The sequence below is a fragment of the Sturnira hondurensis genome, unplaced genomic scaffold, assembly GCF_014824575.4.
Source record: "Sturnira hondurensis isolate 20B ecotype Veracruz unplaced genomic scaffold, ASM1482457v3 Scaffold0009719, whole genome shotgun sequence".
Taxonomy (NCBI): domain Eukaryota; kingdom Metazoa; phylum Chordata; class Mammalia; order Chiroptera; family Phyllostomidae; genus Sturnira; species Sturnira hondurensis.
In genome coordinates, this window is record NW_028082350.1 from 2,908,220 (window position 1) to 2,924,545 (window position 16,326).

The 16,326-nt window shown below is 39.1% G+C and overlaps 1 protein-coding gene and 1 pseudogene across 5 annotated transcripts in view; both read right to left on the reverse strand.

The window, feature by feature from the left end:
- The window catches only part of UBE4A (ubiquitination factor E4A), a 43,114-nt gene that overhangs the window by 12,617 nt on the left and 14,171 nt on the right, over nucleotides 1-16,326 (reverse strand). For 3 of the 5 annotated variants that reach the window (XM_037057472.1, XM_037057475.1, XM_037057474.1), the window contains 11 exons: nucleotides 15,278-15,451; nucleotides 14,349-14,461; nucleotides 13,237-13,389; nucleotides 12,560-12,719; nucleotides 12,119-12,321; nucleotides 11,195-11,386; nucleotides 9,954-10,287; nucleotides 8,735-8,855; nucleotides 6,428-6,732; nucleotides 2,980-3,112; nucleotides 486-673 (listed from right to left, as the gene is read on the reverse strand). In XM_037057472.1, the coding sequence (XP_036913367.1) occupies nucleotides 486-673; nucleotides 2,980-3,112; nucleotides 6,428-6,732; nucleotides 8,735-8,855; nucleotides 9,954-10,287; nucleotides 11,195-11,386; nucleotides 12,119-12,321; nucleotides 12,560-12,719; nucleotides 13,237-13,389; nucleotides 14,349-14,461; nucleotides 15,278-15,451 (2,076 nt within the window). Of the gene's footprint in view, nucleotides 1-485; nucleotides 674-2,979; nucleotides 3,113-6,427; nucleotides 6,733-8,734; nucleotides 8,856-9,953; nucleotides 10,288-11,194; nucleotides 11,387-12,118; nucleotides 12,322-12,559; nucleotides 12,720-13,236; nucleotides 13,390-14,348; nucleotides 14,480-15,277; nucleotides 15,452-16,326 lie in introns of those variants that run through there. The other 2 variants (XM_037057476.1, XM_037057473.1) reach the window with 2 other exon arrangements.
- On the reverse strand, nucleotides 721-2,973 carry LOC118994760 (MKI67 FHA domain-interacting nucleolar phosphoprotein-like; annotated as a pseudogene).

A 16,326-nucleotide genomic window follows, 5' to 3' on the forward strand; every position in this document is an offset into this window, starting at 1 on the left:
CAATAACAGCCAGGGCACCTGCTGTTATTCTTAATCTAACAATTAGACTGTTAGAGAGTAGACAGTTTGGATAAAAGAATACCTCAACCAGCACACTGTCTATTCAATATTCTGCAATTTTGAAGCAGAGAGAATAAAGGCTCAAGTTTTCATTGGACAGCCTAATTTGTTTGATTATGATCTAATCAAGCAATATAACACAGCTGATAAGTGTAGGTTTTTTTTTAAGGTGAGACAGACCTGAGTCTATCACTGAGTTGTATGACAAATAACTTAATCTTTTTCAGAATCCATGTCTCAACATGTAAAGTGAAGGTAATACAGTAAAACTTTCCAGACAGTGACAAATTCATGAGACTATGTAAAAAAAGCAGCACACAGCATCAAGGCTGGCACAATAAATGGTGATAGTTTTCTGACATTCAAATACTGTTCAAGCTATGAAACTCCATAAGTATCAGCTTTCCAGTTCTAGACTGCTTTACCTGTAAACTCAATGTCCACAAAGACCTTGATTAGAGCTTCTGCAAGGTGGGGTGCATAGGGAAAGTTGCAAAACACACGTTTTCGGTGGAACACACTGGATACCAAGGGATTTGGGGTCTGATCCAGGTGGGGCATCACTGCTTCCAACACCTCAGCCAGTTTGGCCCTTAGGTGGGGATTCTTCATCCTGCAAATAGGGCAGAAAGCAAGATGGGCTGGTAGATTTTTTTTAAAAAAGATTTTATTTTCTTTATTTGATGGTAACAACAAAGACTGCAGTTTAGTGTTTAAACCTGAAATTAATGATGACCCCTTCTATTTAGGTAGAGTAACTAAACAGAGAGAACCTACAAAGAAAACTAAGAGACTGGGACAAAAAGGCATCTTGAGCCTTCCTACTACAAGCTGGTTTACTTCAGCCAGAGCAGGCAAGCCAAAATTACTGATTGCTTTCCTTACTGACTGGAACCAACAGTGTTCCTCCACAACCCCCATTAATCTTGTCAACAGTTGCATTACATTTTATCTACTTAACTACGAAAAAACAAATCAGCCCTCATCATAAAATCACATTTTTCAGAAGTATTATATTCAGAATCACTGACTACTTTTTTTTTCCATCTTTTTTTCCTTGACCATGTTTCAGTCTATTGTGTTTCTTCTTTTATGCCAGATAAGGGCTGTTTGAAAACTTTCATTACTTTCATCATCACTTATTTCAGCCACTTTAGATTTTCATTTCTCCCAAATCATTGGTGTATACACTGGTGCGGAACCCTGGTCATGCAGTATTCTCAGGAGTATTAAGCATGACTGAAACCTCTTTTTTCTTCTTCTCAGGTAAAGCCTGGCTGTTTGCAGATTTCTGAAGATCAGTGTTTGAAGCATTGCTTTTTAAATTTTTATGTAAAATCAATAAAGGAAAATTGTAATTAATTTTTACTTAGAAGGAAAATTATAATTGGCTTTCTTAGCTAATCTCTTCCTGAGTAATTCTTTCTTTTCGAATGGCTTCTTCATTCACAGCCTTTGAAGACGTATCTGGTTCTGGTTATACTGTTTTACTGCTGGATGTGATGGCCTCTTAGATGGGTATGCCACTCTCTACAAACTTCCTCAAGCATAAAATAACATTTCTAGACTTCACCAAAAAGGTAGCTGTTCATTGTTTTAGCAACTACCTTGGTAACATCTTTGTATTCAAATTCCATGAAGGCATAACCTTTTATTATTTGCAGTGTTTTCACTTCTAGACAGTCAGAATCTCATTATAGTGCCAAATTGGGAGAAATGCTCAGATCTGGGTTTTGTAAGGCACTGGAGGTAAGTGGCCCATGTAGATTACTCCAGAAGTAAGTTTCTCTTTTTATTGCTTCTGTTGCTTGGATGTGTACTGGTCTACCTAAGCCACCATCTCCTTATGAAATCTGGCATCCTCCTGCAGGTTTAGGGACAGAACTGGCTTGGCCAGGCCTACAAAGACCACCATGTGAAAAGCGTCCAAGCCAAGGAGTCAAATTTTTATGAGTATTCTCTCCACAGGAATCAAAACATTCTATACCACTTACGTGGGGGAAAAACAGGATTCTGCAGTTTTAAGTGTCAATTTCTGGGGCATAATGCAGGGGATACCACTCCACTTTTGAGGTCACAGCTTATCAAGAATGAGGGTGAGTACTTAAGTTTGTGTTTAATTTTTAGCCATTCTGTGTACCTCTCTATGATAAGACAATGTTTATTGCTTACTATTCTCATTTTCACCTGTGATAAACTTGCCTTTCCAAGCTTCCTGAAATCAGGGCCAGGATATAATTATTTTACATTACTGACAATGCCTACTGTGTGTGCCTAAAATATGTGCTGATTTATATTTTCTCATTAGATCTGCTTAGCTCAGTGAAGGGCTGTTTTTTACCTACTTTTCACTGACATGGTTCTGGTACTATGGATCATTCTTTTCTTTGTGTAGCAAATCTTCATTTATATACACATTGTTTGTTTCCTTTGGCCTAGACACCATAAAAGTCAAGAGAAGCATCTCTACAGGTCAATGAATATCTTCCTTTGGGAAAGAAGACTAGAAGCTATGAATGAGAAAGACTTGAGTTTAGAAGTCATTTACCTAAGTCTACCGCTCATCCAACTCAGGATTTCAAGAGCAAACTGTATCATATGATTATTAAAAGATCATTAGCACCTGGCTGCCTCTGGCAAGGTGCCTCTGCACCAAGGTAACCATTTTAACCAAGGACTAGCAATGCAATTCCTCTCAGGTACCTTATAGGCAAATTCAAATTCTCTATGGGCAGAGTCCTTTGCCTCTCAAGAATAAGATTTTTTGGTTGCCCACAAGGATGGCCAGGTGATTTATTAATGTTAACATAACTTGTGAAGGGAACCCCTTATGAGTCAGACTTGTTTATTTCTGGGTTTATAAGTCTTCTGAATGTTTTGCAGCTCTAAACAGTGACAGTCAAGCTTTCAGCACTTTACCTTTCTACGCTTCCAGTGAAAATGGTGATAAAGTGAAGGACATGTTCCAGGGAATCTGCTGATGTCTCTAAGATGTCATCAGCAAATCGGCGGAGAAAAATGAGGAAATCACCCAGGTTATCTGCAAAAAATTCTGAAAAAAAATTGCATTGGAATTAGCCAAATATCTGACTCTTTATTTATTTATTTATAATATATTTTATTGATTATACCATTACAGTTGTTCTATTCCCCCCTTCATTCCCCTCCACCCGCACACTCCCTCCCCCACCATTCTCCCCCCCTTAGTTTATAACCACGTGTCTCAAGTTCTTTAGATTCTATATTTCCCCCACTATTCTCGCCCTCCCCCCTATCTATTTTCTACCTACCGTCTATGCTATTTTCTGTACCTTCTCCCCCCTTCTCCTCCTCCCATCCCCGTTTCTAACCCTCCATGTGTTCTTCATTTCTATGGTTCCACTCCTGATCTAGCTGTCCTCTTGGTTTGCTTTTGTTTTAGGTGTGGTTGTTAATACCTGTGTGTTTGCTGTCCTTTCACTGTTAATATTATTCATCATCTTTTCCTTATATAAGTCCCTTTAGCATTTCATATAATAAGGGCTTGGTGATGATGAACTCCTTGAACTTGACCTTATCTGAGAAGCACTTTATCTGTCCTTCCATTCTAAATGAAAGTTTTGCTGGATAAAGCAATCTTGGCTGTAGGTCTTTGGATTTCATGACTTGGAATACTTCTTTCCAGCCCCTTCTTGCCTGTAAGGTCCCTTTTGAGAAATCCGCTGACAGTCTGATGGGTACTCCTTTGTAGGTGACTGTCCCCTTATCCCTTGCTGCTTCTAGGATTCTCTCCTTCATTTTAGTCTTGGCTAATGTAATTATGATGTGCCTTGGTGTGTTCCTTCTTGGGTCCAACTTCTTTGGCACTCTCTGAGCTTCCTGGATTTCCTGGAAGTCTATTTCCTTTGCCAGACTGGGGAAGTTCTCCTTTATTATTTGTTCAAATAAGTTTTCCACTCGTGGCTGTTTCTTTCCCCCTTCTGGTACCCCTATAATCCGGATGTTGGAACGTTTAAAGATGTCCTGGAGGTTCCTAAGCCTCTCCTCATTTTTTTGAATTCTCATTTCTTCATTCCTTTCTGGTCGGATGTTTCGTTCTTCCTTCTGGTCCATTCCATTGATTTGAGTCCCAGTTTCCTTTCCATCGCTATTGGTTTCCTGGACATCTCCCTTCATTTCAATTAGTTTAGCCTTCATATGTTCCTCTAATTTGTGACTGTACTCTACCAATTCTGTGAGCATCCTGATAAATAGTGTCTTAAATTGGGCTTCTGAGAGGCTGGCAATTTCTTGGTCGCTCAGAGTTATTGGCTCTGGGACTTTGAGTTCCTCTTGCGCCATCTTTTGGGCTGTTCGTGCCTGTTAAGTAGCAGGATCGGAGCCCTAGGTTTTCACCAGAGCAGGGCAACTAAGTCGCTGGGTTGTGACGTTGTATGTGGGGGCGGGGTCAAAGAGGTACAATGGCTTCTGTACCTCTGCCGCCCGAGGCCGAGGCCGCGACCCCCACTGGCACCGCAGCCACCACCGTCACCAGGCCCACGTGTTTCGTTCCACTGCACGAGAGTGTGCCACCGCTGTCAGCCCTCCACCACTGGGTTCGTCCCCTGGGGCCTGCATGGTCCGTCTCACCGTGCGCAAATGTGCAACCTTGGTCAGTCTGCCCGGACCCCGACTGGCTTTGGGCTGCCCGTGTGCCTAGCGCCTAGGTCGGGGGATCTCTGTCCTGCCCCACCCAGCTCCGATGCTGGTTCTGCCTCTCTTACCGTCCCCGTTGAACGGTTCGTAGCTGTCGGACTTCCGTATAATTCCGTGTTCTGGTCTTTGGGTGTGTTCTAGTTCTCCAAAACTTTTGTTGTAGTCAAACTTGGTTGTGGGAGAAGGCACAGTGTTTCCACCTATGCCTCCATCTTGGCAGAAGTCCCACTAACCACCCAAATATCTGACTCTTTATATTTACAAATTCTACACTGTACTAAATGAAGGTTAACAAAACCCAAATGTCTTGAAGGCACTAGGAATGGTGATAACTTAACAAATGTAGAATCTCCTTAAAATGTGTCACTTGTCATTTTTATCCAAGTAAATATAAGAACAGTAGACACAAAAATATTGTTAATATAGCATTGCAGCTTAAGAAAGTATACTGATACAATATTTTTCCACACTCAAGGATAGCTGTGTACTAAATAACCCTTTAGATGTATGAAGAATCTTGAGTATAAGATTCATTGGGTGACTATGCCCACCAGTCTCCAGGATGGCCCTTACCTCCTGGTATTCATGCCTTTGTATGTCCCCTCCTACACTCTTCCAAGGTGCAAAACATACCTTGAGGGCCTACAGAAGTGATGGTATGTCATTTTCATGATTAGTTTATAAAAGTCAACAGCTTCCATTTTGGTCATTTGCTCTGGAGGAAGCCAGCTTCCATATCCTGAGTAGTAGTACTAAGGAGAGACTTGTGTGGTCTAGAAAACAAGCCAGCAAGCAACTGAGGTCTGCTAGTGGCCACATGACTAGGTTTGTAAGCAACTCCTTCAGTCCTGCTCGAGCCTTCAGATTCCTATGGCCTTGACTGTAACCTTATGAGAGACTCAAGAGTCAGAACCATGCAGCCAAGCCGCTCCTGGATTCCTGATGCCATAGATACTGTGAGATAATATTGATTGTTTTCAAGTTTCTGTATTTTGGGGTAATTTGTTACTCAGAAATTGATGAGCAATACAGTGATCAGGAAAGTTTTTGATTAAAAAAAAAAGATTTTATGTGTTTATTTTTAGAGAGAGGGGAAGGGAAGGAGAAAGAGTGGGAGAGAAACATCAAGAGTGTGGCTGCTCTCACATGCCCCCTACTGGGGACCTGGCCTAAAACCCAGGCATGTGTCCTGACTGAAAATCAAACTGGTGACCCTTTAGTGGTGCTCAATCCACTGAGCCATACCCACCATGGCAAGAATGTATTTGATTTTGATGGACAATACCTGTCAACCACTCACTGACATATATACACACATAATTTCTCTTCTGGGTTAACCAATAGATGATTTTGTGCCCCCTAGAGAACAGCACAGGGTGAGTTAGATAAATTTCCAAGTTAAACAAAAAACAATATTAATGATAGAAACTAATAGCTCTGAAAACCTTGGCTGCCCTTAGTCCTTTGAAGACTGTTTTCTGATATGCAGAGCAGTGAGGACACAAGGCTGAGCACAAAGCTGTTAGTTCCCCTATGCTTTCACCAGTAGATATTTATTTGCAAGTATGAGTAGCTTGTCCAAAAGTAGTTAAATAATAACTATGAAAAGTATCTTGAGGTCTGAACTTCCAAAGTGACCCAGTTAAACTTAGACAGCTACAAACAGGAAGTTATTGAGGGAGACCCTACTTACCTGGCACATAAGCCAAAGAACTGTAGCCCTCTGGCAGAGGAAAAGTCAGCTCCATCAGCTGTAAGCCCTCATTGCCTAGGGCCAACTGAACTAGTAGAACAGCCATGGACACCTGCAAATTTAGGCAGTTTTGCAGCATCTGTGGCTCAGTCATGGCAGTCTTGGTAGAAAGATAGATGGTCATCAGTCGTTCAAACTGCTCACGGAGGTTGTCACTAGCAGGGCTAGAACTTTGCTGAGCATCCCGCCAGGCAACCTGTAGCCGATGCAGATTTTGGTTGATTTTTACCATCTGATCATGCAACCTGCCCCCAAGAAAGCAGAAGAGACTGAGTCAGGAAGTTCATATATGAATAGTAGAGTACAGACCATTCTAGAAATACAAATCCTCATTTTTTATTCTAGTATCTCTTTTAGTAGGTAGGGAGCTGCAATTGTGTTGATATAGAAGGTAGTCATAAAAATTATTGATAAGACAGAGGCAGGGGGCATAATGCTGGAAAAATGTTACCAAGTATTCAACATAATTAAAGGTAATTACAAGTAATTAGCAGCCTCTAAAGAACATTAGCTTGGTTGAGCAGAGTGTAGATTGGGCTGTTATTAAGTCAAATAACTATTAAGCAAAGTACAAGAAGTCCAGCAGGAAAGTCTGACAACACACAATACAGTGATTGTACTTAGATGTGGTTAATGGACAGTCTATCCATGGTCAGAAGAAAACTAAAAAGTTTTCTTTAGTGAAAGAGGACTCTACACTGGTAATCACCACATATAAACAAGTAGTCACCTGGGATGCAATCTAAAAGCAGTGGCTCCCAGCCTTCTGCTGTTCAGTATTAAATTATTTTCCACAAAAGGACAGCTAAGTGTTCTCTAATGAAAGGAAGACCCATAATTCAATGCTATAGACAGTTTTCTCTGTGTGTGCAGTCCAAAATCATCTTTGCTGGCCCTGTAGATAATGTCTGGGGTTAGGTAGTCTACATTGGGAAACTAGCTGACATTCATTTTTGTGTTTGAATCTAGGTGCTTGAACAGGTCAAAACACATGCTGAATTGTTATCTCTTGTTTCATTTAAATGTCAATGACAGGGATAAAAAAAACTCTCTAATAAAAATTTAATTTCATTTTTCAAGAAATTTGAAAAGTACCCTGTGTCCATTTAAGTATCCTGCCACCGTATTAAAAACTACTATTCTGCCCTGCCTTTATACTTGTTATTCCTTCTGTATAAATGAATTCTTTTGCTTTCTTGCCTGATAAACCCATCTCATCTCTCATGGCTCAGCTGCGAAAACCTCTAACTTCTGTAGAATGTATTTCTCATTCCTTCCTCTGCGTTCCCATAGCTTAGTCCTATATCATATTATGATTATCTGTTAATCTGTGGTTCAGTGGATTGAGTGCTGGCCTGTGAACCAAGGGGTAACCAGTTTGATTCCTGGTTGGGGCACAAGCCTGGGTTGCAGGCTGGGTCCCCATTAAGGGGCACTTGAGTGGCGCAAGAGAACCACACATTGATGTTCTTTCTCTCCTCTTTCTCCTTCCCTTCTCTTTTCTCTAAAAATATATAAATAAAACATTAAAAAAATGCTATCCTCAATATTCCTACCTATAGACTATTAACTGTGAGTCAGTAGCTATTTTCTCTTATTTATACTTGTAGTCAGCAATCAGCTGAATCAGAGCGGGGGGGGGGGGGGGGAATCCTAGAATGATTATAGCCAGCTAGAACCAGGACCATTTTTTAAAGTCATACACTCTAGTTCTCAAATCTTCATACTTCTAGACTTCTCTTTATCTTTGAAACAAGGATCTTTTGTGGTCCTACTGATCTTATTGGAATCCCTTAGAAACATTTCTTTAATTTTATCAATTTTGTCTCTACATCACAGATGTAGAGCTTTTCAAAAGCTCCACTAGAGTGGAGCTTTGTCTTTTTTCATCTGGAGTAATAAGTAATGAAAATTCAAGAGCGGAAAGTAAAATATTAAATGAAAATAATTCCACTTTCATAGATGACAATAGGAAGATAGTGATTTAAAAATTTGCAAGTTTAGAGAAAAATATGAGGAGTGTATTTTTAATTTTAAAAAGCTTAACAGGTCAATAATAAAAAATTAATTCAAATTATCTGGACTGTCAATTCAGGTAAACACAAATACATGCATATAATACCCTTTTCCTACTAGACTCCAATGTAAGCCTTCAGAAGAAAGTGAGACTATATTAAGACCCACACTGAACTTTCTGGTTACCAGTATAACTAAACAGTTCTTTCCTAATGACATCAGAAGAGTTACCTGTGGAATCCCAGGTATAAGGTATACTCTGTGAGGACAAGGTTCTCTGTCACGAGGTTGTAATTCTGGGGAAACTTCGGCTCCTGTACAGCTGGGATCAAACAGGTTTCTTTGTCCAAACCTTAAAGAAGTTAAAAGGAACTGTAAATGGCTAGCCAACGACATCTCCCCTGGTCTCTACAGCCCCCTAACTCTAGTTCAACTTCCATACTGCTACCTGTGACTTCTTCTTCTTTTTGGGGGGTAATATCTTCTTATCACATTACCACTCCTTTGTCTAAAAATATCTTTTGGCTCCTCACTATATGTAAAAATGCAGTTAAATTTCCTTAGCTTGATCATGAAATCATCGAAAATTAAAATAAATACTAGATAACTGTGGACTTTTCAGGCATTAGACAATGAGTCATTTGTATCTATTTTGTGCTTTTCTGTATTTAAGATTATTTGCTTTTGAATATGAATTACTTCTATAGCTAAGAGTTATAAAACTGGGAGAAAATGTACATAAAATTAAAAAGGATTCATTCTGAGTGACAGAATTATAAATAATCTATTTTCTTTTCACTTCTCTATGTCGTTCGAGTTTTCTCTAATTTGGCCACAATCTTCTGCCTCCCAAGACTCATTTCCTGCCATTCCCATACATTTTCCTTCCCTCACCTACTCCATGCTTCAGCCCCAATGACCTTTTCACTATTACTTAGTCAACCCTCTCCATAGCTTTGTGCCTTTATACTTGTTATTCCTTCTGTATCAATGAAGTTTGCTTTCTTGCCTGATAAACCCATCTCATCTCTCATGGCTCAGCTGCGAAAACCTCTAACTTCTGTAGAATGTATTTCTCATTCCTTCCTCTGCGTTCCCATAGCTTAGTCCTATATCATATTATGATTATCTGTTAATATACCTGCCTTCTTCTAGAGGTTCTGAATTTATGAATGACAGGGACTATGCTTTATTCATTTATTCTTTTTAAAAGAAAGAATGAATACCTAAGGCTGCCAAATTCAGAGAAAAGGTCTCACTAAAGCACAATACCTAAAAGCTACCAGTTTTATTTTTAAAAGTCTGTCCTTGTAAAATTTATAATGGCTCTTCTGTCTGCCTCATCTTCTATCAGAAAGAAGCACCTCTGTGCAAAAGAGCGCCTCAGATGTCACACACACACACACTCACACTCTCTCTCTCTCTTTTGGGAAGCCCAGTACTCCCCTACCTCTCATGTGTACATTTTTAATTTTTCGTTCTTCATCATTCAACTCCTTCAGGGCACAGTAAGTGGGATTAAAGGTGAGGAGACGAGAGGATCTGGGTTTGCAAAATGGCTGGCACAGCTTCAGGAGAGCAGCACCCAGATTCAGAAAGAAGGCATCCGAGGCATACATTTGGAAGAAGATTTCTGGCATCTGATTGGCCCAAATCTTGGTGCGGCCTGCATTTGCATGCAAACAGTTTCCAAGCCACGACAAGATACAGTGTTTGGTTTCTGGAGAGAGCTGGAGTAAGTTCTTCAGCATCTGGTAGATCTTTTCATGGAACTGAGCCATGAACTGTTTAACCAGAAAACATAACCACAGAACATTCCAGTTTCACAATCCTAATATCTGTTACTCCCAAACCTTAGCCACCAGCAATTTCTAAAAATATGTCAATCCTAATCTTTGTCTTTACTATCCTTGTGCCTTACCCAAAGTTCTGATTAAAAAAATTTTTCTGGGCACTTATGAGAGATTTTCTGATGAACTGCCAAACTGCAGATAGCATTTAGAGTAGGGTCAGTAATCTTCTTCTGTACAGGGTTAAATGCTAAATATTTTTGGCTGTGCATGCCATATGGTCTTTGTAGCAACTATTCAACTCTACCATTATGGCATGAAATCAAGCCATAAACAACACACATGCAAATGGGCAAGGCTGTGTTCAATAAAACTATTTACAAAAATAGATGGCAGGCAGGATTTGGCTACTGCTGTAATTTGTAAACCTGTGCTTTAGACAGTCATGATGATGGGAGATTTAAACTACCCCCAATTCAACAGTTTACTCCCCCATGTTGACCAGACTTTTACTATAACTTATGCTAAGAAGCCCAGATAGAGAAGATATAGGAAGGAGGGAAAGGGAAAAAACTGGTTTATAGGCTGGAGTTCAGTCAGAAGATTTAGGAGCTAAAGTGATAAGAAATACATTGGTGAAAAAAGCAAGGGTTGAAAGGAAGAGGCTGTGCTACAACACAGGACAAAGAGAAGCAGCTTATTCTTTAAACCATATTAAGGTTTATCCTTGGCCCTTAGCACATGCTATTAAGAGGGCAATTTCTTTACATGATTATAGTAGAAAGCCAACCAGATCAACCTGCTTTCCCAAAGAGGCTCAAGCAGCCTTATCTGCATCTGCTACTGAGGAACTCTACTTAATCTAAGATAGGAGGCTGGTATAGACTGTAAACAGTTCCACCTGATGGATGTTGGCCTCTTGTACTTTGATCTCCTGGGGACTGGAACGAGATGGATTCAAGAAATAGCCATGATTTTCTACTACACCCGGAGTCTTTAATAAGCAGGAGATATTCAGGATTACTCCCAGCAAGGTCTTCTGGTACATCTGCCCACTGCTAAGATCCTTGGGCTGAATGTATTCTACAAATACCTGTAGGAGAAGGTAAGTCCTATTTATTTGTTTGTATGATGACATACTGTATTTTGTCATGTATAATGCACACCCATGTTTTTGGCTCAAACTTTCAGGAAAAAATTGTTTTAACTTTTTTGTAGATTTTACTTATTTATTTTTAGAGAGAGGGGAGGGGAGGGAGAAAGAGGGAGAGAAATATCAATGTGTGTTTGCCTTTCACATGTCCCCTACTGGGGACCTGGCCTGCAACCCAGGCATGTGTCCTGATTGGGTATCGAACCTGTGACCCCTTGGTTTTTAGGCTAGCACTCAATCCACTGCATCGCATCAGCCAGGGACATTTTAATGTTTTAATCAAATTGTTTTTCTATATTCAGAAACAAAATTGATTATCATATTCCAGAGTATTATTTTGCATACAGAAATCAATATTGCTTTCTAGAGTTATACTTTTAACACATTAAGCATAAATAAAGGAATTAAAAAATTTATATACATATGGAATTAGTACTACCCATGTATAAGGCACATCTTTATTTTCCCTAAAAAATTTGGGCAAAAAGTGAGCATTATACATGGCAAAACACAGTAAATATGATGGGGTGAGTGGGCCTCGAAGAGTTAAGTCCACACAACTAATACATTTTTCTCTTATTCAATAAGTAATATTATAATGCCATCAGGATAGGGAAGTATAAATTATTAAATATCCAGCTCAACTATTCATATACCATCTTTCAGATTTACCTTTGCCATATCCTTTTGCCTAGTGAAATAGAGAAGAATATCCAGATATGCATACAACAGGATCTGGCAGAGTTCTAGATCTTTTATTCGGCCCAATAAAATATCAAACACTGGAATCATGACTTCTGGAAATGTTCGAACCTCCTCATCCAATATCAAGGCTTCAATGATCTCTTCCAGAAACTCAGTTACATCTTCAAAATCTAACAAAAGGCAAATGAGAGAGAAAGGAGGTCACAGAAATTTTTATATATGCTTTTGATACTTTGGATAATTCTACTAATATTCAACCTCAAAGGTGGAAGTATGAACTCTCTTCCTTAATTTTTACTGGAAACATTGTGGCTCTGAGTGTGGCTCTGCTTTTTCCAATGCCCTTAGAGGAATTTTAAATTCGGAAATCAAAATGTAAAAGGTCATAGATCTTGCTTATGTACTCACAGGCTCCTGGGATGGCTTCCAACATCAAATCTACCAGTTGCTCATGGATGTTTTGATCAACATACATCTCTGGGGTGAGAAGAACTGTTCGTGTATTGGACACAGTGAGGTTCCTGCACTGCACCGCAAAGGGTAGCAGGTTCTCTGGAACTTTGGTAATCTGGAAACAGCATAAAGGAGAGGGGGAAGAGTCTAGTTCTATGACCTGGAATAAGGGTGTACATAGTAAAGAGAATGGAAAAGATATCGTGTTCCAACACAATACTGCTCTCCCTTAGATGCTTGAAAATTCATGAGAATTCATTCTTTGGTTTAAGGAATCACCTTCTTATTAGAATTCCAATCCTGGAAATGACCAAGCTTGGTCTACTCTGTTATTTACACTTCAGGGGAAATGAATTTATTGGACCTTTTTTAATTGTGTGATTTTTTTAAAAGAGGTTTGTAGAGGAAAATAAGCAGCTCTGGTTCTCTAGGGAAAGGAGTGGATCCCAAGCCACAGAAAAAAAAGACTAAAATTTTAAAGGGTCAACTTTAATAGGGGCTAATATCTAGTTACAGATGTACTATGATGTATATAAACTGACATAAAAGACATTGATCTAACTCTCTGGCTTACATGTTAAAATCATACCCCAAAAGACAATACAGTACGCAGTGGGAATTATTATCAGTACCTCTTCCTTGGCTCTTTGGAAGCAGGAATAAAGATAATAAAAAATGTGCCTTTCCCCTGCATCTCTATCAGCAGACAGATTTAACGTTGTAGAGGAAGTCATGTTAATCAAGTGGTTGCCTGGATCTTGAAGTAATAAGCGAGCAAAGACAGCCTATTAAGAAAAACAAATAAACAAAAACACTAAACCATTGCAAAGTTAACCCTAGACCATCAAGATGCAAAGGGTAATTCTGACACAGGTTATTGCAAGAGTCACAGGATATAGAGTTAAATAGGAAAAATAGGACCCAGTGTCTAATTACTTTAGAAAATATATATACAATATAACTGTATCTATTTAAAGTTATCCTAAATAAAGCTCAAGTGTATAGCCCCTAGCATAGAATAAGCATGAAAACAGTATTTGCTGAAGGGTGTAGAGAATCACCAATTAAACTTATATAAAATCTACTATTCTGTGTGATTGCTGATCTCACTCAGACTTTATTATAAAGGCCATTTTTGTTTTTGTGGTTATTTCTTTTGTCTTTGGACATTTTAAAATTAAATATTTTACTGTTGTCCTATTACAGTTGTCCCAATGTTTCCCCCTTTGTTCTCTTCCACTCAGCAACCCCCACCCCTGTCAATCCCCACCCTGTTGTCCATGTCCATGGGTCATTCATACATGTTCCTTGACTAGTCCTTATCTCTTCTTTCCACCCTTGTCTCCCTCCCCCATCCCCTCTGGTTGCTGTCAGTCTGTTCCTTATTTCCATGCCTCTGGTATTATAAAGGCAATTTAAACACACAAAGTTAAACTACAAATTGTCAAGTGTCTTCCCTACCAAACTTTTATTCTTTTAATGTTACTTAGGTACCTACAAGGTAAAAATGCCTATTTTGATTTTGGAAAAGATATAAAGAAGAAAGAAATAAGATGACATTTTAATTGGCCTTAATGGGTAGATTTGGACTTGTGGCCATGGTTGATAAGATTCCAAAAGATGAACACAACAAACAATGGAAGAGATGGAGGTAAGCAAAGTAATGGCTGGAGAAAGGTCAGCAGAGTTCAACTGCACGGCTAATTTTTGTTGAAGGCACACATAAGGAATATATGAATGCTACCTGCTCAACATTGTTCATATCAAGCCAGTCTTGATCTTCAAGGTCTACTGCCATTTCTTCCAAATATACACAGCGGCTGGGGATACCATTCCCACTTTTCAAGCTTGGGTCACCTGGGAAATGGTTTTAATCTGGTAGGTTAAGGATAATGCTTCTGTTTTATACAGACAACTGATCTTGACAGCACTTCTCTTGAACTCCAAGTTTGACTCAGATAATATCAGAATGATCTTGACTTATAAAGCAGTATCTAAAGATTTCAATCCCCCCCCCCGCCCTCTAGTTAAAAAGCATGGGCTTATTATAAAACCTAACATCATAATATTTAAAGAGTAAATCCCAGCCCTGGCTGGTATGACTCAGTGGACTGAGTGCCATCCCAGCCTGCAAGCCAAAGGGTCGCCGATTCAATTCCCAGTCTAGGGCATATGCCTGGGTTGTGGGCCAGGTCCCTAATAGGGGGCACATCAGAGGCAACTGCACACTGATGTTTCTTCCTCCCCTCTCTAAAAATAAATAAATAAATAAACAACTTAAAAATTTTTGAACAAAAAGAGTAAATCCCAGACATTAGTACTAACTGTGGGTTTAACAACAGATAAGGCACAGAGGGAAAACACCTGGGGTTTCCATCTAAATGTTTAGGTCACCCCTGAGAATAAAATGGACTCATTCCCATTTCTTCTTTAAGGTAGTAAAGACAAGTAGCTATATAGCCCAGTCAGTATCAAATGGGAATGAAAGTTCCATCTGTGTCTAAGTACTGATTTTAGGTTATATCAAAGCTTCACTGAAACACAAGCCTTGTGTTCCAGGGAGTACAGTGGGTTTGTTTAACTATTAGCTACAAAAGATTTCTAAGAGCAGGTCCCTAGCCCAGGAAGGAAGGGCAGAGTAATGAATAGACTGGCTGCAAATCTGTAACTCACTATTGTCCAGAGTAATGAGGAAGATCCTTTGGATCATGTGATTGATGTTGAGTTGCTCACATATTTCCTGCTGTGATCGGAATGAGTGGCTAATCTCGGCCACAGAGTAATCAAATTCATCCAGGCTCTCTGACACACTATTATCTGAGTCATCTGGGCTAGCTGGGAGTTCATCTGTCAAAAAATGTAAGCCATTAACAGTTACACTCCTATTTTTTAAGAGAACCATGCATACTACCAAAAATAATAAACGTAACCAAGAGGAGAATAATTTTGCACGTGAAACAAGTTAATCAGCTAATTAATGAACATCTCAAATCAGGCAACATTTAAAAATTGAGATATAACATTATTTACTTTCAGGTGTGTAACAAAAGATTCAATATCTGTATATATTTCGAAACCATCACCAAACTAAATCTAGTTAACATTCATCACCATACATAGCTGCAAAATTTTTTCCTATGATAAGAGCTTTTAAGATCTACTCTATTAGCAACTTTCAAATATGGAATACCATATTATTAACTACAGTCAATGTGCTATACAATTACATCCCCATGGACTTATTTTATATTTGAAAAGTCCTTACCTTTTGATCCCCTTTCAGCCATTACACTCACCCCAACCCCGACCTGTTCTCTGTACCTATGAGCTCTTTTTTCCCCTTCTAAAATATTTTTATTTACTGATTTCAGAGAGAGGAAGGGGAGGGGAGCAAAGGAATCGGGAGAGAGAGAGAAAAAGATACATTGATTTGTTGTTCCAATTATTTATGCATTCATTGGTTACTTCTCGTATGTGTCCCAACCAGGGATTGAACACACAACATTGGCATATTGGGACAATGCTCTAACCAACTAAGCTACCCAGCCAGGACTTTTAAACATTTCACATATAAGTGAGATCATACAATATTTGTCTATCTGATTTATTTCACCTAACATAATACCCTCAAGGTCCATCCATGTTGTCACAAATGGTAAGATTTTCTTTTTTATGGCTGAATAGTATTCCATCATATGTATAGATCACATCTTCTTTATCCA